The sequence below is a fragment of the Hemiscyllium ocellatum genome, chromosome 30 (genome assembly GCF_020745735.1).
Source record: "Hemiscyllium ocellatum isolate sHemOce1 chromosome 30, sHemOce1.pat.X.cur, whole genome shotgun sequence".
Classification (NCBI taxonomy): domain Eukaryota; kingdom Metazoa; phylum Chordata; class Chondrichthyes; order Orectolobiformes; family Hemiscylliidae; genus Hemiscyllium; species Hemiscyllium ocellatum.
This window is the reverse complement of record NC_083430.1, coordinates 51,134,482-51,159,471: the sequence shown is the minus strand read 5'-3', so window position 1 is coordinate 51,159,471 and position 24,990 is coordinate 51,134,482. Positions and strand designations below refer to the sequence as shown.

Below are 24,990 nucleotides of genomic sequence, written 5' to 3'. Positions count from 1 at the left end.
CACAAATTATGACTGTTTTATTGATGATTGTAAACAATACATTCAAAAATCTCAAACAAGAACCAAAAATACACAAACAATTATCTTTTTTTAAAACAAACTCTGTGCAATGTGACAGTAAGGACTGAAATTCAAAGTGCAATGTACGTTATAGACAGCTGTTTTATTTTCTCTATTTTAACAATTGTGCAAATTCAAGTACAGTACACAAAGTCCTTTCATTGAATTTCAGTGTGGGGGACCACTCTGTTCCTCTGCACTGTCTCTGCAATTATCTTTTTGTAACATAGTATAAGAGCAAATTCCTGCTGATGCTGGAATCTACTGAAAGCAACAAATGCTGGAGATCACAGGATGGGATCGCCAGTCTTTCTTGTTTCAGTGTCGTTCGTTAACATCTTGCACAGTGGCTCAGTGGTTAGCACTGCTGCCTCACAGCACCAGGGACGCGACTCCACCCTCGGGGCGACCCTCAGTGTGGGCTTCGCACATTCTCCCCCGTTTCCTCCCACAGTCCGAAGATTGGCCATGCTCCATTAGCCAGGGGCGGGTTAGAGGGGTGGGATTCTCTTGGGAAAGGGAAGGGGGGCGGTGTGGGCTGAATGGCCGACTGCAGGGGAATTCTTCGGAATTTACTCAGTGCAACGGTACCGACTGAGGGCGCTTCCCCACGCCGTCAGAAGCAAGACAGGCACGGTAAGATCCAACTGGTGTGGAGCTGGCTGGAGTTAGACATCACTGGGGGATCTGGAGCGAAATGGTAGCCTTTTGGAGGAGCAGCCACAGCAGACAGCCCAGAGCACCTTCTGGATGTCTTGGTTCCTGTAAGCATAGATGACCGGGTTGATAAGGGAGTTGTAGATGGCTGGGAGGATGGTCATGTAGGTGTAGACAGAGGGGTAGCTGTGGTCGGCTATCAGGCAGTAGATGGCGAACGGTAGCCAGCAGATGGCAAAGGCGCCCAGGATGAGGGCCAGGGTGGAGATGCCCTTGCGGGTGGTCACGTAGTGGGAGCTGGACAGCAAGTGTCTCTGCACGGCGATCTGGTGAGCGTGGCGGCACACGATCTTGCAGACCTGCATGTAGAGCTGCAGCATCATCCCGAACACCATGAAGAAGGAGACCGAGAGGATGATCAGGTTGTTTTTGGTGAGGGGCCGGACGATGCTGCAGGAGGAAGGCTCCAGCAGGCAGTTCCAGCCCAGGATGGGCAGAAGGGCCAGGCTGAGGGACAGGCTCCAGGTCAGCAGCAACATGATGTAGGTGCGGGTGACTGTCCGCTCCGAGTAATAGGTCAGCGCGTTGTACAGAGACAGGTAGCGGTCTATCGTGATGGCCAGCAAGCTGCTGACTGAGGCGGTGAACGAGCCGACCAGGATCCCGACCGTGACCAGGCTGACCAGCTCAGACCGCAGGCAGTAAAGGAACACAAAGTGGATGATCAGCCCGAGGCCGGTTAGCAGGTCAGCAGCAGCCAGACTACCCACCAGCAGGAACATCGGGCTCCTCAGAGCCGGCGTGTAGAAGATGATAGCAACCACAATAGCATTCTCACAGGCGATCACTGTCCCAGAAACACACAGCACGATGTCCCAGGGATTGAGGGAAACTTGCTGCAGCGTCAGGGCTAAATCTAAGCTGGTCTCCAGCCAGAATTCCTGCTCCTCGCTGGAATTCTTCGAAGTGTTCATCTTGCCGGCCGTTCCCTGCAACAGGGGGAGAGCGGGTTGGGGTAGAGTTAAAACAATGCACTCCAACCAGAGAGAGCCGGCTGCCGCAAATCTCAAAACACAAAAACCCTCCCAAGTCCTGGAGGAACCCAGCTTCTGGACACACACACACACACAGAGAGAGAGAAACAACGTTTCCAGTCTAGCTCTGAAGTCACTGGAAATGTTAACGCTGTTTTGATATGGAATCATTTGTTGTCACATATATTCAATCTAACATACAGTGAAAGTGTTTTCTCTCTTCACTGTCAGACCTGCTGAGATTCTCAAGCGATATCTGTTTTTTTTGCCCCAATTAATTGTGATGCCCTGTAAACACACGTTTCTCTATAACAAACGGAAACACACATTGCCAGAGAAATCCCGCAGCGTCTCTCTGCCAGTTTCTGTGTGTGTGTGTGTGTGTTTCAGATGTCTGGTTCTGTTTTATTTTGTTTCTCCACCGTCCGTTAGCGCGCACTCCATGCAAACCCATTGCACAGCTCAACATCATTGACTGTACATCACTGAATCGAGACGAGTACATCGCATTTACTTTCCCCACCGCGTTAGGAAATAGTTAACTAGAGCAAGCAAAATGTTCACATTCAACTGGCATGCAGCACCCCCACCCCACCCCCCGAAACAAACACTGACACTCGCTATACCCATAAAAACCAATCAATGCACCCGCCCGCTGCTGCTGACTGTCTCTATTGCAAACTGAGCCGGGTGTTACCTGTTTGTTTAGACGTTGTACATTCAAATTCCTGTCCAGGGCTATTGCACAGAGACAGAGCCTGACGCTGTGGAGTGGAGCTCTAACTGTGTGCAGGCTGCTGCCTGGGTCTGTTCTGTTGCATCTGTGAGATTGCAGAGTGCTGGGCTGCTGGAGTTGAAGTGTTTTTTTTAAAGTGAAACAGGGACTGAGTCACTCTCCTGAGCTGATTGATGCACAGACACCTCACTGACGTCAGGCCGAGCGCAGTCACGAGCCGGGCCCGGGGACGCGCGCTGAATGTAAATCAGCTTCATTCATAAAACTTGTGCAGCCGCCTCCCGCCTCTCTCTCTCTCACACACACACACACAAAACAAAGCCTTTACAATTGCTGTATTGCAGTAATTACCTGCTCGGATCTAAACAACCCAAGATGCACTCACCTTGATCAGGATTCATAGGGTTTTAAGGGAGTAGAGATAATCCTGGCTGCTATGTCAAACCCAGAAAACACATGGTGCATGTTATTCCGTCTAAAAACGCGGAGCCAGCTCAAAATCTTGTCCAGAGACGACGTTCTCATTGACGGAGGACAACAATGACATGTCCTCTATTTGAAAACTGCACAAGACTGCAGGATTTTAAAAAAAAGCTGAAACAATTTACATCAGTGCTGCGGGTCAGGTATTCGGGAATTGATGTCATTGTATTTTTGTGACTGATTTATCATGGCCTTGAGATTGTTTTTGAGATTACTTTTTGAATCATTCATTCGTGAGCAGTGGGTGTCGTTGGCTGGCACACTGGCTGTCCCCAGTTGCCCTTGAGAAGGTGATGTGTTGCTGGTCAAAGCACAGCAGGCCAGGCAGCATCTCAGGAATAGAGAATTCGACGTTTCGAGCATAAGCCCTTCATCAGGGTGGTAGTGTTGCCAGAGCTGAAACAAAAACAGAAATTACTCGAAAAAGCTCAGCAGGTCAGGCAGCATCTGTGCAGAAACATTAGAATTCATGCTGCAGGTCCAGTGAGTCCAGAGTGTGGTGCTGGGAAAGCACAGCAGGTCAGGCAGCATCCAAGGAGCAGGAGATTCCATATTTCAGGCCTTCCTGATAAAGGGCTTATGCTTGAAACAGCGATTCTCCTGCTCCTCGGATGCTGCCTGACCTGCTGTGCTTTTCCAGCACCACACTGTCGACTCTGACTCTCCAGTATCTGCAGTCCTCACTTTCTCCTTCAGGTCCAATAGCCCTTCCTCAGAACTGGGTTCTTTCAATTTTTTATCTAATAGCGCTGAAGTTGTGCTAATGGACAGAAATGATGACTAAGAGGCCAAGACACTGTGTCTAGCCTTTGTGAAGCAATGATAGGAACCAGTAGTTACTGCTTCGTTATCAAAATCAGGGCTTCAGATGCTGGAAATCTTCCTCATGTTATGAAACCCAGGATATTTTAAAGAAAACCTTGTATCTATATTGAGACTTCCATAGCCACCAGCTCCCTCAAAGGTGTTTACAGCCAATGAAGTCCAAGTGAGGTGTCATCAGTGTTGTAATGTCCGAACAACTAATTCACCCACAGAAAGTTCCCACAAGCAGCAAGGTGATAATGACCAGAGAGTGGATTCTGTGAAAATGATTGGACAAGAAGATTGGACAATTGATTGGGGCTGTCACGGTGGCTCAGTGGTTAGCATTGCTGTCTCACAGTGCCAGGGTCCCAGGTTCAATTCCAGCCTCGGGCAACTGTGTGGAGTTTGCGCATTCTCCCTGTGTCTGTGTGGGTTTCTTTCAGGTGCTCTGGTTTCCTCCCACAGTCCAAAGATGTGCAGGTCGGGTCGGGGGGTTTACTCTTTGGAGGGTCAGTGTGGATTTGTTGGGCCGAAGGGCCTGTTTCCACAGTGTAGGGAATGTAATCTAATCAAACTCTCCAAAACCCCTTCAAAATGTTGGCTGTGGGATCCACTACATCCACCTGAGAGAACAGCCAGGCCTATCTCAACCAAAGCACGACAACTCTGACAGGATGGTACTCCTTCCACACTGCACTGGAGCATTCACCTTGACTTTTGCACTTGCTTGGGACTTGATGCCTCATTATTGCTGGCTATGTCCTGTACCATTATCTGCTGGCCCTGAGCAAGCCCACAGCTGATACAATGTAAATAACCCAATGTACAGTAACTATAAATCAAACTTTTCACTGCATCCTCTTCTCCAAATATCTCTTCTTCGTACTTGCCACAGTAGGACCTTGTCTTCTCTTCACCTTGTCTTTGATTAACTGCAGAATCAATGGTTACTGGGGACAGGTGGATCTGAAGTTGAGACCACAAGCAGATCAGTCCTGATGGAATTGACTGGCAGAAGGGCTCAAGGGGCTGAAAAGCCAAAACCAAACAACTGCAGATGCTGGAAATCAGAAACAAAATCAGAAATTGCTGGGAACCTCAGCAGGATTGGCAGCATCTGTGGAGAGAAAGCAGAGTTAACGTTATTAAGAGTTAAGAATTCTGTGTCACTAGTTTCCATACATACAGACAAAGAAGGAGTTCTGTTTGACTGGGACAACACACACATCCTAGGACAGGTGAAATAAAGACACGCATGAGAATTCTTAGAGGCATGGCATTCTAACCAGAACTCTACCAATAAACACATTGATTTAGATCCCATCTACCTTCTCTTGAAAAAAAACCAGAAATGACATCGCCCACCTGAAGAAGCCAAGACCTAGTCATGGTGACACAAGGTCTGAAAATAAACCTTTCAGCTCAGCAAGCTAACTTACATAATTACCATCAACCTGAGCTGCAAATCTTCACACTAACTTCACTCAATATGAAGTGTATTCTTTTCGGTTGGACAGGAGATTGGGTCACAAATTACAGTGTAGTTAACTTGCAAACACAATAAAAGTTTCATTTAGAATACGCTCAGTGCTGGTGCATTTTTGATACTTTGCTTAGGAATTATTCTTCCACTTCTAACTAAATATATGACCGCTTTGATGCATTTTTGGAAGAGTCAGTTTTCGTACTTAGAGGTTACAGAAAGCTAGATATTGAATACCTTCATCTCTCATTTTCACATTCTCTGAGACAAATATAAATGCCCTGTATTTCAGCAGCTGGGAATTGTTCTGTGATCACACATTGTGAATCTTTAGAAAGCATGGTCAATTATTTGCCACCAGAACCAGCATAACTCGGCTGAAAACTGACCAAATTGTCTCCAAAATGTAGAGGTAGGCAGCAGAAGCTTCAAAAGGGGACAAGTAAGAAGATTCATAATTTGTCTAAAAACTGACCTGTACACATAAATAAAGGGTTAATATGTTCCAAGGAAGTTACATTTGGTTTCCACACTGGGCTTATTTCTTCAAACTGTTTTCGTAAGTGAGAGTCTGTGAATGAGGTAGCTTAGAAATCTAAAATATCCATTTCAAAAAATAATTATTGAGGAATAATGAATTTCCCCATGGAATCAAGGAGTCCGACAGCACAGAAACAGGCCCTTTAGCCCAAACTCATCCATGCTGACCTTAATGTCCATCTGCAAATGTGTTGCTGGTCAAAGCACAGCAGGCCAGGCAGCATCTCAGGAATAGAGAATTCGACGTTTCGAGCATAAGCCCTTCATCCACTCTAACCCCATTTCCCTGCACTTGGTCCATATCCTTCTAATCATTTCCTAACCATGTATTTGTCCAAAAACCTTTTAAATGTTGTTAATGTACCAGCCTCAACCACTTCCACTGGCAGCTCATTCCATATATGTACCACCCTCTGTGTAAAAAGGTTGACTTTCAGGTTCCCTTTTATTTTTTTCCCTTCTAGCCTTAAGAGGATGCTTGTCTAGTCCTTGATTCCCCAACCCTGGGAAAAAGACTGAGTGCACTCACCCTATCCATGTCTCTCATGATCTTATATACGTCTATAAGATCCTCCTCAGTCTCCTAAACTAATTTGGACTTTTTTTTAAAGTGAAGATTTAACAAGACAATACAAATGAAGAAACACACTGATTCAGATACAGCATTTAAATAACCTTTCAAATATATTTGTTCACGTTATTTGAGCTCTGTTGGATGCATACAGTGTTTCTAATTACCGTGTTTTCATGATGTTCAGCACACCAAATCAAATCCTGCCAAATTTCAACCAGAGACAAAGGTTATTTGGAAATCTAATCAGCTTTTGCATAAAATATGGGATTTGCTAAACACTGAATGATGAAAGAGACTGCACTAAAAAGAATTGCAAATTGCCCATTTTATCATCAGGTTAGAAAAATTTGAAAAAAACAATTTAAGTATACATTTTTCAGTATTTAGGGGAATCAGTAGAGACTCTCCCATCTCCTTATTTTTAACTGTGAGTTATCTCCTAAATCTTACCATCTGTTTTAGTTGGTTTCTTTTTCTGTTGGAAATGAACGTTCCTGGCTATGTTTGAAGAATGTATTTTGAGGACAAGTCATACTAAACGTTCAAATGCACAAGTTCTATCTAAAGTATCTCTCAGTTTGAATGGTTTCATGCATGTGTTGTCAGTGATATTTGTTTAAAGTATTTTTGGATAAATAATTGGAAATGCATCGCTGCTCCTTCACTGTCGCTGGGTCAAAATCCTGGAATTCCCTCCCTAATAGCATTGTAGGTCTATCTAAAGCACATGGACTGCAGTAGTTCATGAAGGCAGCTCACCATCACCTTCTCAAGGGCAACTAGGGATGGATGATAAATTCTGGCCCAGCCAGTGACACCCACAAATAAACAATAAATAATCCCTTAATTTTCTCCTTTTCTAATGAGAAGTCATCAGCCTGAGATGTGGGGCTGAATCTTGTGTAATTTTTGTTGTGTTTAATGAAGAGTTTCTGTCCGTGAGGCCAAGGCTGGATTCCTCATGTTCCAAACTCACATCATTAACTTCCTACCCCCACCCTGATGGTGCTCCTCACATCCGATGTTAGCCCAATTTTCTCACTTGTGGTGCCCAGAAGAACTCACCATTGGTGGGATATCCCGGAACACACTGGTGTTTAAAAGCCCATTGTGCCTCACTGTTGTGACTATCGATCCAGAGCTCACGGACAGAAGCCCTTCATTAATTTTCCCTTACCTTTGCTCTGGATGTGGCAGGTAAGGGGAAATTAGGGGAAAAGCTCTGCTTTTCTGGACAAGAATCCCAGGCTCCTGCTGGTCAGTGAAGAGGAAAGATGCACTCTTATCCCAGGAACAGCACAGGGCGCTATGCTATCAGACCTTGCCAGTCTTGTCCGAGGTTGGCATCCTGGTCAGTGTAATCTCGACCATCTGGACCAATGTCCAGTGCTGTAGGAAGAAGTTCACTGCCCTTCCTCGCTGCACCAGGGTAAGTGCCATCATCTTCTCTCCAAAACCTCACCCTCACTCTCTCACTGCTCCTGCACCCACCTCCCATCAAACCTCATGCTCACCCACTCTCGCTATTACCTATAACATCTTCCCTCACTCACCCAACTCCTGGATTATCCCTGTTGCTCTTCTTCCACAAAGGAACAACATTGGCTATTCTCCAGACTTCTGGAAGCTTATCTGTAGTTAAAAAGAATATAAAGATCTCAGATATGACTTTGGAACTGGGAGGATCTGTACAGCAAGGTTAATGGAAATGGACCTATTTTTAAGATGGGGCAAAGAAGGAATCCTTTTCATTCCGACCTTCCTGTATCTATTCTCCAGTTCATGGTAGATAGAGCTTCTATTATTATAATTCTGCAACATTTAAGAGTCAAAGAAACCCCGTTCACTCGGAATATTCCAAGTATCTATTAAATTAGTGACTAATAAGTGAATTATCAAGGCCATCATAGCAAAAAGGCATCCACTGAAACCAAACCAAGTGAAAAATTGACCTTATCTTCCAATTAAGCTATTCAAAACTTGGTATCAAGTTCAACAACTTTAGTTCATAACATCTTGTTTTGTGGTTTTCATTTTCCTTACTTTTTTTTTGCCGGGATGGTCTTCATTCCTTTTCATTTTCTTTAAATTAATTCATGGAATGTGTTTTTTATATTTATTCATTCATAAGCTGAGTGCATCACTGGCAAATTAGCATTTATTGCCCATCCCTAATTGCCCAGAGGGTATTTAAGCGTCAACCACATTGCTGTGGGTCTGGAGTCAGATTGTAGAGTCAAGATTAGAGAGTGGTGCTGAAAAAGCACAGCAGGTCAGGCAGCATCCTAGAAGCAGGAAAATCAACATTTCGGGCAAAAGCCCATCATCAAGAATGACTTTTGTCCGAAAGGACTTTTGCCCAAAATGTTGATTTTCCTGTTCCTGGGATGCTGCCTGACCGGCTGTGCTTTTCCAGCACCACACTCTAATCTTGACTCTGATCTCCACATCTGCAGTCCTCACTTTCACCTAGTCATATTGTAGAACAGATCAGGAATGTCAGATAATAGAACCATACAATACAGAGGATGCTCTTCAGCCTATCAAGTCTGTAGTGCCAAACCAATACTACAGCCTCCCACTTTCCCACAGTAGGCCCTTGAATGTTATAACCATTCAAGTCTTCAACCTTTTGAAAGGTTGTGAGGTTTCCCACCTCAATCACCCTCCCAGGAAGTGTATTCCAGACCCCATCACCCTCCGGCTGAAAAAGATTTTCCTCAAATCCCCTCTAAACCTCTTGCCTTTCACTTTAAAATCATGGCTTCGCATTATTGACCCTTCAACTGAGGGGAACAGCTGTTTTCTGTCCATTCTGTCCATGCCCGTCATAATCTTATAGATCTCAATCAGGTCCCCTCTCAACCATCTCTGCTTCAAAGAAAACAACCCGAGCTTGTCCAGTCTCTCTTCGTCACTGAAATGCTCCATCCCAGGCAACATCCTGGTCAATCTCCTTTGCAGCTTCTCCCATGCAGGTTTCCTTCCCTAAAGGACATCAATGAACCGGATGTGTTTGAAAATATTGCCGTCAGACTAACATTTCCATTCCTGATTTATTTTTAAATGAATTCAAATTGCACCACCTGTGATCTCTCCCCCTCCCCCCAGAACATTAACCTGGGGCACTGGATGACATTACCATGGCACAGTGCCTCCCAGTCGTATTGGGAGGGTTTCTTTGATAATTCATGTCTCATTTAGATGCAATGTTTGTTTCTTCCATCATCATTCCCACTTTTATTGGCTGTTGCATCATGAAAACTTTTACATTTTTAAGCTCCGCTGGAAAGATGGCTTTTTGAGTTCAACCTTGATTGATTGGCCCCATTGGGTTTGCTGGTGTCAGCCAGTGTGGTTTCTTTCCTTGGACAGGCTTGTTGAGGTGGTCAGGCTTATTATAGAGTCATAGAGATGTACAGCATGGAAACAGATCCTTCGGTCCAGCCCATCCATGCTGACCAGATATCCCAACCCAATCTAGTCCCACCTGCCAGTACCCGGCCCATATCCCTCCAAACCCTTCCTATTCATATACCCATCCAAATACCTTTTAAATGTTACAATTGTACTAGCCTCCACTACTTCCTCTGTCAGCTCATTCCATACACATACCACCCTCTGTGTGAAAAAGTTGCCTCTTTGGTCTCTTTTATATCTTTCCCCTCTCACCCTAAACCTATGCCCTCTAGTTCTGGACACCCCGACCCCGGGGAAAAGACTTTGTCTATTTACCCTATCTATGCCTCTCATAATTTTGTAAATCTCTGTAAGGTCACCTCTCAGCTGCTGACGCTTCAAGGAAAACAGCCCCAGCCTGTTCAACCTCTCCCTAGAGCTCAAATTCTCTAACCCTGGCAACATCCTTGCCAATCTTTTCTGAACCCTTTCAAGTTTCACAACATCAAATGCAACAAGCCAGACTGCACATGACTGAGACCTGTCATAGGCTGATCCAGATGGAGGGGCATCAACCCAAAGCTATAGGCATCAATGCACATAATTTTTTCCTCTCTGAAGAAGCAAAGTTATTGGAGACCTTTGTGCTCACTGGAGCTTGTGATCACATGTCAGTTATTAAGTCAGTTTTGAGAATAGGTACTCTTCCCATTTTTGGCTAGAAGTCAGTGCCCTGGAACATAATTCCAGCTGTGTCAATGAGTATTCATGATATGCCAATGAATTTAAACAGGTTCCTGCCAATTACAAAAGAGTAAAATGACTTGGACTATAGGACCACAAGACAGAGGAGCAGAAATTGGGCCATTTGGCCCCTCGAGTCTGATCTGCCATTTAATCATGGCTGATAAGTTTCTAAAACACATTTTCCCACATTCTCTTATAGCCCTTGATCCCCTAGGCAACCAAGAATTTATCTATCTCTGTGTGTTAAGTACACTCAATAACCTGGCCTCTACAGCCTTCTCAGTTAATGAATTCCATAGATTCACCACTCTCTAGCCAAAGAAATTTCTCCTTAACTTCATTCTCAAGGGTCTTCCCTTTACTCTGAGGCTGTGCCCTAGGGTTTTCATCTCTCCCACCAATGGAAAAATCTTCCCAACGTTCACTCCACCTGGAATGTTCTGAGAACTTTACAGCAAATGTTTGGGCCACCACTGGGAAACAAAATATTTGTCTCCCGCTCAATTAATTTACACTACCCACCTTTACCAAAGCGCTGGGTGGTCTTGGAATTGCTGCTCACTGTTGGAATTTATTTTGTTTTCCATCCAGAAAACACACAGCCATTCTGAATTGAATTGAATTAAATTAGTTTTATTGACACAGGTATTGAGATGAGTACAGTGAAAAGTTTACAAATCGCTACTTACAGCGTCAGCTTGAGACAAACGTACCCAGGTACAGCTTCTTCAGTTACATGATTAGTTACAGTCTAACAATGTCACCCACACAAGGTGCCATCTTCGTACATAGTACCTAGGCATAATCCACAATTCCAGAATAGAGAAATTAAGACAGAGAAAGTTACATTGCAGTTGAACACAGTAATACTTTAGGTCAGAAAAACCAAGAACCAAAGTTAAAAAGGCAAATATCCCAGTCCCTCTCCAAGGTCTCTCTACAGCAGATCTGTGTTGCCAGGGTTGGATGATTTGAGCTATAGGGAGATGTTGAATAGGCCAGGGCTGTTTTCCCTGGGGCGTCGTCAGCTGAGGGGTGATTATAGAGGTTTACAAAATCTTGAGGGGCATGGATAGGATAAATAGACAAAGACTTTTCCCTGGGGAGGGGGAGTCCAGAACTAGAGGGCATAGGCTTACAGTGAGAGGGTAAAGATATAAAAAGGGACCCAAGAGGCAACGTTTTCACTCAGAGGGTGGTACATATGTGGAATGAGCTGCCCGAGGAAGTGGTGGAGGCTGGTACAATTGCAATATTTAAAAGGCATCTGGATGGGTATATGAATAGGAAGGGTTTGGAGGAATATGGGCCTGGTGCTGGCAGGTGGAACTACATTGGGTTGGGATATCTGGTCGGCATGGACAAATTGGACCAAAGGGTCTGTTTCCATGCTGTACATCCCTATGACTCTACAAGTGCAGGGGGCCTCCACGTGGTCGGACCATTGGCTGTTGACATTCTCCACCCTGGGCCACTGGTCATTCACGTTCCTGTTCCAGCCATTGGCGTCTCCGCTGACCACGGCCCACTGACCCCGCTCCGGAGGCTGGGAGTTGGAGGCCAGGGCTGGGTATCTGAGGCCAAGAGAAGGAAGGAAAAGAGGGAAAGGAAAGGAATAGCGGAATGGACGAGCTCTGACTGGATCATTCTATTTCACCGCCATTTTACTGGAAGCTGCTACAGAACCCACTCTTTGATAAATCTTGTGGTTTTGTCTGAAGAAATGTCACTTTGACCAATAACACTTTCTAGCATTTTAATTGCAAAAATACTTTCCTGAAATGTTCAGTGTGCTTACCTAAGCATTAAACTCTATGAAAACCTCAACTGCAAGGTTATGAACAATTGCTTCATTTTCTACCCAAATTTGAAACTTAGTGTGAAGCTGAGGATGAAATTATTTTGAATTACTTTCCTATTTAAACACAGCCAAGCAAATGGTTTGTGTTTGGTCTGTTGTTACTTCGTGGTTAAGTTTGTAGGTGCGAGTGTTGCTTACCTCTATATTGTCCTCTCATTGAAGCTAACCAACTTGGAAAAACAATAGGGTATTTATGACACAAATAATGTTTAAATTGGTGGCCTTTCTGACATTAAATATTACTCTTCTGTCAAGCTACAGAAGAAAATAATGTTTACTATCCCATAGAATACATAATGTGTGTTAATGCAAGGTGAAAAAGAATATGTTATGGGATCAACAATTTAACATGATTTAAAAGGAAGCAAGTATGATTAACCCAATATCAGTATTTGTATAGTTCAATAAACAATATCCCATCATTTTCTTCTGTGTTTATACATTTGTTAAAATTAATGTACAGAGATAAACTTAGATTTATTACAGTGGGGAAACAGGCCCTTTGGCCCAACAAGTCCACACCGACCCACCACCCACCCATACCCCTACATCTAACACTATGGGCAATTTAGCATGGTCAATCCACCTAACCTGCATATCTTTGGACTGTGGGAGAAACCAGAGCACCCGGAGGGAACCCACGCAGACACAGGGAGAACGTGCAAACTCCAAACAGTCAGTTGCCTGAGGCAGGAATTGAACCCGGGTCTCTGGCGCTGTGAGGTAGCAGTGCTAACTACTGTGCCACCGTGCCGCCCACTGAGTGAATTTCAGTGCAATTGCTTTCATTCATAAAGACTGTTTACTTAAGCAAAGCCTACAGTTAACCTCGGCATGTGGTGTGTTAACAAGATGCCATTGTTATTTATTCAGCAGGATGTTAATGTAGATAATATCAGGGCTCGGTGTTAGGAATTGTAATTCATATGTAATATTATATTTAAAGTCAAAATATTACCTTTCTTCAAAATAAACTATTTAACAAATGAAAACGTGCATAGCTCAGAGTTGTAAAAATTTACTCTGCATTGCCAGCTGTTTCAACTTGTTCAGAAATTTTATACTGCATAAGCGGCTAAAGAAAGAAAGACTCGACATTGCAAAGCTGAGCACTACTCTCAGATAGCACTAGCTCCTTTCTACCCCCACCGGACTATGGCCCCACCATTGAACACCAGGCCATTCTGTCCACCATGATCACTCATCTCATCTCATGTGGTGATCTCCCCCGCCAGTCCTCCAAGTTGATAGTTCTCCAGCCCCACCTAGCTTGCTTCTACCTCCTTCCCAAGACCCACACACAGGATTGCCCAGGTGACCCATTGTTCCTGCCTGCTCCTGCTCCTCAGAACTCACATTTTCCTACCTTGACTCAGTCTTTTCTCCCTGGTCCAGTCCCTGCACACATATATCCGCGATTCCTCTGACACTTTATGTCACTTTCAGAATTTCCAGTTCACAGGCTCCAGCTGCCTCCACTTTGCCATGAATCTATAATCCCGTTACACATCCATCCCCCATCAGGATGGTCTCAGGGCTGTTGCTTGGTTCTGGAAAAAAGATCTGAACTGCCCCCACCCACCACCACCCTCCTCCACCTGGCCAAGCTCATCCACACTTTGAACAACTTCTCTTTTAATTCCTTCCAGTTTCGTCAGGTCAGAGGTGTGGCCATGGGTACCTACATGGGCCCCAGCTGTACCTGTCTCTTTGTGGGGCACATAGAACATTCCTCGTTCCAGTCCTATTCCGGCCCTCACCAATAACTCTTTCTCCAATACATTGATTACATCATCACTGCAGCTCTCTCTTCCCGAATTGGAAAATTTCATCCATTTCACTTCCAATTTCCACCTTGCTCTCATCTCCACCTGCTCCATCTCTGGCTCCTCCTTTCCTCAACATTTGAGGACCGGCCACTAAAATCACTACAAACCCACCAACCCCCACAGTTAGCTTGACTTTACATCCTCACATTCTGCTTCTTGTAAAGACTACTCCATTCTCCAAATGCCTCCATCTCTGTCACATCGATTCTGATGATGCCAACTTCAACACTGGAGCCTCAGAAATGTCCACCTTCTTCCTCACCCGAGGATTCCCCAGCACTGTAGGAGATAGGGCCCTCAGTCGGGTCCGATCCATCTCCCACACTTCTCCCCTCACCCCCTTTCCTCCCTCCCATAGTGAAAAGGCTCCGCTTGTCCTTACCTACCATCCTACCAGCATCCACATTCAGAGGATCATCAGCCACCATTTCCGTCAACTCCTGCGGGATGCAACCACCAGAAACACAGTCCCCTCCCCTCCCATGTCCACTTTCCACAGGAATCATTCTGTCCAGGACACTCTGGTTCACACCTCCTTCAATCCCAACATCCCCCCCTCCTCTCCCACACCCCCACGGCACCTTCCCCTGCAACTACAGAAGGTGTAAATGTACAATGATATTCATTCTGCATTCACCTTCAAAAATTAATAGTATAAAGAGGCTTTTATTCAGTATCGAAGATGTACTGATTCCCTAGTTACAGGGAAAAGCTGGACAGAACAGAGTCCTTGTCCCAATGGGAGCTATCCAAATTGCTGCCTTCAGTCACAAAGATCCAGACGCACCTCATATACAGAGTCAAACAGAAGCTGCTAGGAAGGCAATGGCCCTGCGTTATTAGCGTCAGACTATTAATCCAGAAGCTCAACTAATATTCTAGGGATCAGGATTCAAATCTCACCACTGCAGATGATGGAATTTTAATTCAGTTAAAAAATACCTGGAATTAAGAATCTACTGATGATGTTAAACCATTTTGTTGACTGTCAGGAAAAACCATCCTGGTTCACGAATGTCCTTCAGGGAAGGACGTTCTCATTTGGTCTATACTCCCACTGTCAGATACTGATGGTATATTCTCTTCCTTTCTCTATCTCTTTTTCTCTTTGGCCTTCTTTTCAAATAACAGTTGTTGGTTTTAGTACAGTGACCAACATGTTCCTACAGAAACTGCAGAAATTCAATTTGAATCATAGCTTTGTGAGGAATTTTCCACAATATGAATTGTAGCTTACTGAAGAGATGGTTATTATCAAGATATACAATATTATAGTTTGCAAACCAAAGAGTTTGATAATTTTATAAGGAATGTGTAGTGGTATGACGTCACTACAAGTGTTCTTGTTAAACAAGTAACATTTTAGTTGATGACAGATATGTTTTATCAGAGTCCATTACTTCATCTCCTTAAATCCTTCCCGAAGTAATTGACAGAAAACAGCTCTGTTTCTTTAATTAATCTGGCTCATTATATTTTACAACATATGGGATCTGTTCTACTCCACTCTACTGACATTTTACTTGGAGCTCCCCCTGACTTTGCCTCCATCTTTCGTATATTAAAATCACGTTTCTATCGTGCACACAGAACTGGGCTTTCACTCTTGCACCAGATTGTCATTTTAACAGTCTTTCTTCAGACCCCCTGCCTCTCTTGGCTGCATTAAGTGCTGTAATGATAGGAATATACAATTCATGTAGCATTATAAGGGTATGAGTGATGACAAGTGAATTGATGCACCGAAACTAGGGTATCTGGAAGGCAACTTTAATGCAGCTCTATTTATAATGTGATAAATACATTTCCATGAGAACTTGCTGTCATTTGAAAGGCCACGTAGCCAAACGATTTGCACATTGATCCCAGTAATTGGTCCATCGTGACATCTGTGAAAAATACATTGTTTTCTTCACTGAATAGTAATATTACAACTTCTATCTGTTGTAAACAATAAGGATAACAAATCGACTTATAGACACTTAGGGCGCAGGAGGATGCCACTTTGCCCATTTTATCTGCATTGATTAACAAAGATCTGATTACATAAATTCCGTTATCTAGCTCTTTTCCCATCTCTCTGGAAGCTATGGCAACACAGTGAATATCAACTGCTTGAATGCTACAAGAGTTTCTAACTCAAACACCCTCTCAGGCAGTGAGCTCCGGATTCCCCCACCCTCTCATTGAATCAAATTCTTCTCAAGTTGCCTCTTAGCCTTCTCCCTCTTTCCTTAAATGTAACCCTTCAGCTAATGGAAGAGATGCCTTCCTCCCCATCCTATCCATGTCCCTCATAATCTTATACACCTCCAGCTATGCCATCTCTTCACTGCTTCAAGGAAAATAATCCCAGCCAATCCAACCTTTCATCATATCAGGAAAGGCTGAGGGACTTGAGGCTGTTTTTATTAGAGAGAAGAAGGTAGAGAGGTGACTTAATTGAGACATATAAGATAATCAGAGGGTTAGATAGGGTGGACAGTGAGAGCCTTTTTCCTCAGATAATGATGGCTAGCATGAGGATACATGGTCTTAAATTGAGGGGTGATAGATATAGGACAGATGTCAGGTAGTTGCTTTCCTCACAGGGTAGTATGGGCATGGAACACACTGCCTGTAACAGTAGTAGGCTCACCAAATTTAAGGGCATTTAAATGATCATTGGATAGACATACGGATGACAATGGAATAGTGTAGGATAGGTGGGCTTCGGATTGGTTCACAGGTCGGCGCAACATCGAGGGCCAAAGGGCCTGTGCTGCGCTGTAATGTTCTAGGTTCTAAGTTCTATCTCGTACCCTCCAGCCCAGACAATATCTTGGTAAATTTCTTTTGATTTAATTATCTGAAAATGACAATCCAGGTCCATGGTAAATACGGCACAGTAGCTAATACACAGTGCTACCAGCAGTTATTAAATCCTCATAAAATGAAGCAATTGGAAAACTGCGATTGGTTGAAATTTTTGCTCAGTTTGTGGGATCTGCCAGTTTGTAGCATTAAATGGGTTATCTGAAATGTGCAAGGCATCTGATCATTTTCCTGCCAGAGATCCGACATCATCAATGTGAGAACATTCAGATTCATCACAGTCACTGTCGGATTAGATCTGTGTCACTACCCTTCCCACAGCATGCGTTGTAAAGCAAACTAAATCAGGGACTAAAGGCTTGTAATGTGATTCTGTAACACCAGAGAACTATCTGCAAATATATAGTGAACAACTGAGTACGATCTAACCTTAGTCTTGTTCAATATAGTTCTTATGTCGCTCCTCCATTCTGCTATGTAACTGACCCAGTCAAATAATCGACACATAAACAAGTTAGGTTTATCTGGATTCGTAACTGGTAGTGTGTTACGAATACAGTTGGTTAATATTGCTACATAGTTTTGTTAAACACGCAATGAAGATTTTAATGAAATCTTAAAAGCGATGAATTTGAATTTAATTTATCAAAGGCTTTGTAGTGATATAGCAACATATGATTATATTTTTAATATTTATGACTGATTTGCAGTTTTCTGATGTTGGCACTCTTTTAAAATCCATACAGTACGGAACTCTTGTTTCAGTTTAGCTGCTATTACTTATGGTATTTATTTTGTACATAACCTCGACAGTTATTAAAATATATTTATTCTTGGAATGTGGGTATTAGATTGTTTACAGTGTGGAAACAGGCCCTTCGGCCCAACAAGTCCACACCGACCCTCTGAAGAGCAACCCACCCAGACCCATTCGCCTACAGTTACCCCTTCACCTAACACTACAGGCAATTTAGCATGGCCAATTCACCTGACCTGCACATCTTTGGATTGTGGGAGGAAACCGGAGCACCCGGAGGAAACCCATGCAGACACGGGGAGGATGTGCAACCTCCACACAGTCAGTCGCTTGAGGTGGGAATTGAACCCGGGTCTCTGATGCTGTGAGGCAGCAGTATTGTTGTTAAGTTCAACCTATTGCCAAATCCCTAATTGCCCTCAAGGGAGGCTGCATGGTGCGCTGCCTTCTTGAATGTAGCGTGTAGCAGCACAGTGGCTCAGTGGTTAGCACTGCAGCCTCACAGCACCAGGTTCAATTCCAGTCTTGGGTGTCTGTCTGTGTGGAGTTTGCACATTCTCCCTGTGTCTGCGTGGGTTTCCTCCCAGTGCTCCCGTTTGCTCCCACAGTCCAGTTATGAATAATCAAAAAATGTCCACAGAATTAAATCTGAGTCTTTATTAAATTGTCACCAAGCATTTGTTAGAGGAATTGCTGCCAAATTGATGCAAGTGAACTGACTGCCTTTTATAAAGAGTGCCTGACAGTCAGTTCCATTGACAGCAATGGAAGTTGGGTACAGTAGCGAGGAAGGCAGTTTAGTTGGGTGGATTGGCCGTGCTAAATTGCCCGTAATGTTAGGTGCATTAGTCAGAGGGAAACGGGTAAAAAGTGAGGTCTGCAGATGCTGGAGATCCGAGCTGAAACGGTGTTGCTGGTTAAAGCGCAGCAGGTCAGGCAGCATCCAAGGAACAGGAAATTCGACGTTTCGGGCACAAGCTTGTCGAATTTCCTGTTCCTTGGATGCTGCCTGACCTGCTGCGCTTTAACCAGCAACACATTTTCAGCTCAGAGGGAAACGGGTCTGGGTGGGTTATTCTTCAGAGGGTAGGTGTGGACTTGTTGGGCTGAAGGGCCTGTTTCCACACTGTGGGGAATCTAATCATTATAGGGAATAGTCTGGAGTTGGCCACAGTTTTGTGGACCAGGATTCACATTCATACTGTGCGTTGGGTAAAGATGGTACAGGACATGTGCAAACCAGATGGATTTTTGTGAGAATCCAGCAGTTTCAAGATCCTTTATCTGGAAGTTCATTTCTAGTCATATTTAGAAATAGGAGTCATAGTTTAAAAATAAGGGAGTGCCTATTTAAAACAGAGAGGAAGAAACACTTTCTTTTTCTGTCAGGAGGTGGTAAGTCTTTGGAATTCCTTTCCTCAAAAGGCAGTGGGTGCAAAACCTTTCAATATTTTAAGGCAGAGGGAGGTAGATTCTTAATGACTGGGGGGATTGTCAGGGATATGCAGGGATGTACCGTTGAGATTAAAATCAGATCAGCCACGGTCTTATGGAGTGTTGGAATATGCTCAAAGGGCTGAATGGCCTCCTCTTGTTTCTTGGTCAGATGTTTGCATTGAGCTGAAATCCCAAACAGTGCTCAAACTCATGGGCTGGGTTTTCTTGGAGGAGTGAGGAGGGGAGGTTGAGTAGTTGGGACCATCCCTTTTTACCCATCCCCAGCCCCAGACTGCGATACATCACTCAAGAGTGGAATGGGGTTGGAGTTGTACCTGTCACCTGTGCATCCACCTTAGAGCTCCGTCTGCAGGCAGCGTGAAGGTGATTGTGGAGGTGGTTGCTCAGAAGGCCAGCCTGACTTGGCTGGGTCTTCCATCCAGCTGCATCAATGTCCTCCAGCTCTCACACCTTGCAGCCCTACCCTTCATAACTCATCACTGCTCCTTCAGGTCCTCAATGCCCCTTTCCCCTTTTAGAAGTTGAGGTGGGATTTCCCCATTCAGCTCCTAAATTGTTGCAGCCCTGTAATGGTCTGGGCTCATGTCCCTGGATCAGTAATCCACTAAACTGCCTTCCTCGCTACTGTATCCAGCTTCCATTGTTGTCAATGGAACTGACTGTCAGGCACTCTGTATAAAAGGCAGTCAGTTCACTAGCATCAATTTGGCAGCAATTCCTCTAACAAATGCTTGGTGACAACTTAATAAAGACTCAGATTTCATTCTGTGGACATTTTTTGGTTATTCATAACTTGACAATGAAATCTAAATGATATCATGTTAAATGGATTGCTTGTTTGATTTCCCATCAGATTATGTGTGTCAGCTTTGGTGTGTTTTTGAAGAATCCATTCCTTGAAGTGAAGCATAGAAATATTAATGCTCACAGACAATGCTTAACCATTACCTTCTGGGAATTAATTTTCTTGTAAATGCACAAATATTTTAGATTAGATTCCCTACAGTGCAGAACCTAGCCCTTCAGCCCAACCTGTCCACATCGAAGAGTAACCTACCCAGACCTGTTTCCTCTGACTAATGCACCTACCACTACGGGCAATTTAGCATGGCCAATTCACCTGACCTGCACATCTTTGGACTGTGGGAAGAAACCGGAGCACCTGGAGAAAACCCACGCAGACACAGGGAGAATGTGCAAACTCCACACAGTTCACCCTAGGCTGGAATTGAACCTGGGTCCCTGGCACTGTGAGGCAGCAGTGCTAACCACTGAGCCACCGTGCTGAAACTTCCTTTTTCTCTAAAGGACAAGGATGAAGGAGACCATGTCATCCCTTGAAGAGGAATTTCTTCAGCCAGAGGGTGGTGAATCTATGGAACTCATTGCTGCAGAAGACGATGGAAACCAACTCCTCCAGATTTGATGGGCTGAATGGCTTGATTATGCTCCTATATCCGTGGTCACATCTTATGGAAGCTGTTCTATCATTCAATGGTTGTCCAATGATCTGTCTCCATAAACCCACTTTTCATTAATAATTTTGTTTCACAAATGATTGAATAGTAAGATTGCTTAAAGTGGGGAAAGAGGCCCTTCGGCCCAACAAGTCCACAACAACCCACTCCCCTACATTTGTCCCTTCACCTAACACTACAGGCAATTTAGCATGGCCAATTCACCTAACCTGCACATTTTTGGACTGTGAGAGGAAACCCACACAGACACAGGGAGAATGTGCAAACTCCACACCGTCAGTCACCTGAGGTGGGAATTGAACCCGGGTCTGTGAGGCAGCAGTGCTAACCACTGTGCCACCGTGTCGCTCAAATGAACATGTAATCTGGACACAATTGCCATTAGTGGATGTGAATTTCTAACTCCTGCCAGTCTCCTTGTGATTAAGTAGTGAGCAGGGGAATATTTATGAATGTTTTAAACTAGTTTTCCAGAAGATATTGGAGGCAGTTCTTTGATTAGTTCTCAGTTTTATATTTGAGAGTGATGGTTGTGCTCCATTTTAGTTCACACCAAGTACAAATGTCATTTAAAAACTGAAAGAATTGCAGATGCTGGAAATCAGAAATGAAAACAGTAATTGCTGGAGAAGCTCTGTAAGTCTGGCAGCACCTGTGGAGAGAAATCAGAGTTAACGATTTGGGTCAAGTGATCTTCTTCAGAACAAAAATCATTTTACAAGTTGTACAGATTTTGTTAAGTTCATTGTAACAAGTACAAATGAAGTAGTACCTTATAAACCTGGTGGTTTTATAGTTGATCTAAGTTAGGCCATCAGTTCACGACACTGGGGAACTGGGCACAAATCTCTTGTTCTGCTTCATTAACTGAGCTTCTCATTCTTTCTCAGTGTCCCTTCCTCATGCACTGAATCCGAAGCAATACCACGTATTAATCCTTATTTTAACCTGGTCTAATCAGGGAGCCCTTGCTGACAGATATAAACAGGAGTGTCAGAGGTTCTGTTCACTCTGAGAGCTAGCTCTGAGAGAGCCGGACTTGTGTCAAGTATTATGCATGTGTAAATAAAAGGGTGACTTGGTGATGGAATACCAGCCTTTGTGGAGTCTTTTCAGATATGGGCCAAATGCAGGCAGATAGGACTAGTTTAGTTTCTGAACATGGTCAATGTGGACTGAATGGACTGAAGGGTCTATGTCCATGCTGTTTGACTCAATGATAATATGACCAAATTGTTTTAGCAGTTCATGATCAGTCTAACTAATGTCCATCCAATTCCTGTTGGTTTCTTTAAATGTCGTGTCCGTGACATCATTTCTCAATATCCCCTGACTCAGTCTTTGATATACCAATCACCTTTTAAGATCAATGACACCTTACCTTTCTTAACTTTTCAACCCTGTAGATCTTTACAAAAACAAAATGCCACAATGAGGCCATTAGTGTGTTTGTTTGCAGTATGCTCAGTCACTTCCCCGCAGGTAATCACCCCAAATGTCCCAACTGATACATCTAAAAAGATGAAAGCAATTACAGGACTATAAAACTCATGACAGATTCATTCTGAGTGGCAGAGTGGCTCAGTGGTTAGCATTGCCGCCTCACAGCGCTAGGGAGCAGGTTTGATTCCGACCTTGGGTGACTGTCTGTGTGGAGTTTGCACACTCTCCCCATGTCTGCATAAGTTTTCTCCCACAGTCTAAAGATGTGCGGGTTAGGTGGATTGGCCATGCTAAATTACCCATAGTGTTCAAGGATATATAGTGACGTGAATTAGCTGTGGAAAATGTAGGAGGATGGGTCTGGGTGGGGTGCTCTTCAGAAGGCTTTAGATTCCCTACAGTGTAGAAACAGGCCCTTTGGCCCAACAAGTCCACACTGACCCTCTGAAGAGCAATCTACCTTCACTAATGCACCTAACACTACGGGCAATTTAGCACGGCCATTCACCTGACCTGCACATCTTTGGACTGTGGGAAGAAACCGGAGCAACCAGAGGAAACCCACACAGACACGGGGAGAATGTGCAAACTCCACACAGACAGTCACGCAAGGCTGGAATCAAACCCGGGTCCCTGGCGCTGTGAGGCAGCAGTGCTAACCACTGAGCTACCGTACCACCAGCTTGTGTGGACTTGTTGGGCATGGTGTGTTTCCATACTATGGGGATTCTATTCTATAAAATAAACTAATTTTGGGATCGGTTAGCTCAGTTGGTTACTCTGGGTTACAGATAGGTTTCATTCTGGAATATGATTGCATGTCACTTTGAATACAAATAAGAGCACAATGCGTTACAATGTAAGAGTACCAGTGAATGAATAAAAAAATTAAATAGGTGCTTTTACAGGCAAACATTCGCATGTTCAATCCTTAAAATTCATATTAATAAAGGATTTCACTCATAAATGAGTGTTCATAAGTTGAACATTCATAAATCAGGGACCCCTTGTATCACATTAAATACACATTAAGCAGATTCCATGATCTTCTGTTGTTCTTTAACCTGCTAACTATTGAATGTTTCAGCCTTGAAAGTGAACTCAATTTTACTCGACTCTAGAATCTTAGTAACTGCTTCATGTGGCAGTGATTAAATATGGACCATCAGTTTTTGACTTCCATCATCTGATGTTAACATCTAGGATCTTTAAACCATGGCTTGAAGAAAGAAAAACACAAACTTTTAAATGGCTGCAGCAATCAGCTGATGATTGGTTAGCCCAGCTTTGTGAAATCAAGTGAGATACACAAAGTCAGACTAAACCAAAATTATTACTTTTAAAAGTTTTTGTAACACAGATTTGTACTTCCTGGTTGGTTTAATATGCTTTGGGTAAGATTCACATGCTGAAGGTAAAAGAGTTGTCTGCAAATGATCAGTATTAGAAAACAATGAGCCCAGATATAGGAAGACATGAATGAGCTATATTTCAAGCTGAGTGTTTTGACAAAGTAATTCACTGACTATGCTTTTTTACATTGACCTATCTCTGCTATTTTAATTAATATGCGAGTTTCTGTGTATGTTTGATGTTGCTTCTTTATTTTGTTTCTCTGAGTTAGGGAGGTAAGAAGGGTATTAATAATAAGTAATACCATGGTTATTCCTTTCACTCAAGAATATCTTATTTGAGTCTGGTCAATTAGCAAACTACATTTTTATTATAATGAGATATAACTGTGTGTTGGTACCAAATCTAAAATCTTGTTGGCCAACCAAGTATGTTAAAAAGAGGAGAGCCAATTTACCCTTCCTCATCAAATCCTGACCACTTTATGACAGTACTTTCAACTCAATTATATTATGATCACTATTGAATTAATGCTCACAGATATTTAGACTATTAATTAAACCTGGCTCATTATTCATTCCCAAATGTAATGTTGGTTCCAGGAGGTTTTGCTGCAAAAATAACTATCCTGGACACACTCAAGAAATGAGCTAGCTTTCTGACATGTGCTGGTCTGCTTATCTTTATTGATATGGAAGTTAAAATCTGGCTTTAAAACCACTCTGCCTTTGCCCCAGGATTTTTCCAATTTAAAAATACTTCACAAACTGTGGAGCTACTACTCTGAATGCTATACACAAATTGCTCCCACCTTATTTTTTTTTAGTTCCTCAATTCTTTCCAGAATATTTCTACTGTCTGCTATTGCTCTTTAAATAATCTTTATCATTGAAACAATGATGTGCCTAAATGCACAAGGCTATATTTCTTTCTCTAGTATTTTCTTTGCCTTACTTGAAGTCCCCTTATCCTGGCTTCTTTACTTCCCAAATCCTTATACTTCTGGAAGTTGTGACTCAGTCATTTCTCATGCTATCCAAGTTAAATTTGTAACTGCAATGCATTCATATTGACCTGATGCTCCATGCTTTTAGATAAAACATGTTTTTATAAGTTGCATAATCTAAGTTGCGTTTTGCTCTAATGTCTATAAGAACTCAGAGATCACCATCTATTCCCCTGACTATATGATTGCCAATTAATACTACATTTTTCTTTCCTCTCTCTTCTTGAATGGCTCCCTCTACCATGGTGCCAAGGTCAGTTTTCTCATCTTCCCTACATCCCCTGCTCTCATCCACACAGGGAGCAAGAATCTCAAACCTATTGGACAAGCTTATAAGCTGAGGCGCCTTCAGCACTACCTCCTGGATCCCTCTACCTGCCTCACTCGCATTCACGGCAGCATCCGAAGAGCAGGAGAATCGACATTTCGGGCATAAGCCTGAAATGTCAACTCTCCTGCTCCTCGGATGTT

General features: G+C 43.4%; 1 protein-coding gene across 1 annotated transcript; it reads right to left on the bottom strand.

Moving 5' to 3' along the window:
• Window positions 1-728: 728 nt before the first annotated feature.
• Window positions 729-7,817, bottom strand: gpr3 (G protein-coupled receptor 3). The gene is made up of 3 exons (XM_060847517.1): window positions 7,695-7,817; window positions 4,546-4,743; window positions 729-1,706 (listed from the first exon to the last, which is right to left on the bottom strand). Exons 1-3 carry the CDS (start codon window positions 7,815-7,817, stop codon window positions 729-731), a joined length of 1,299 nt encoding a protein of 432 aa, XP_060703500.1.
• Between the last annotated feature and the right edge of the window lie 17,173 nt (window positions 7,818-24,990).

Excerpts from the sequence above, each read along its gene's own strand:
- gpr3 (XM_060847517.1), bottom strand. The coding sequence starts at position 7,817 with ATGATGGCACTTACCCTGGTGCAGCGAGGAAGGGCAGTGAACTTCTTC. Across the intron at positions 4,744-7,694 it reads CCTCGGACAAGACTGGCAAG|ATCCACCTGTCCCCAGTAAC; the intron begins GTCTGATAGCAT and ends TCTCAACTTCAG. Across the intron at positions 1,707-4,545 it reads CTCAGGGCCAGCAGATAATG|GGAACGGCCGGCAAGATGAA; the intron begins GTACAGGACATA and ends CCCCTGTTGCAG.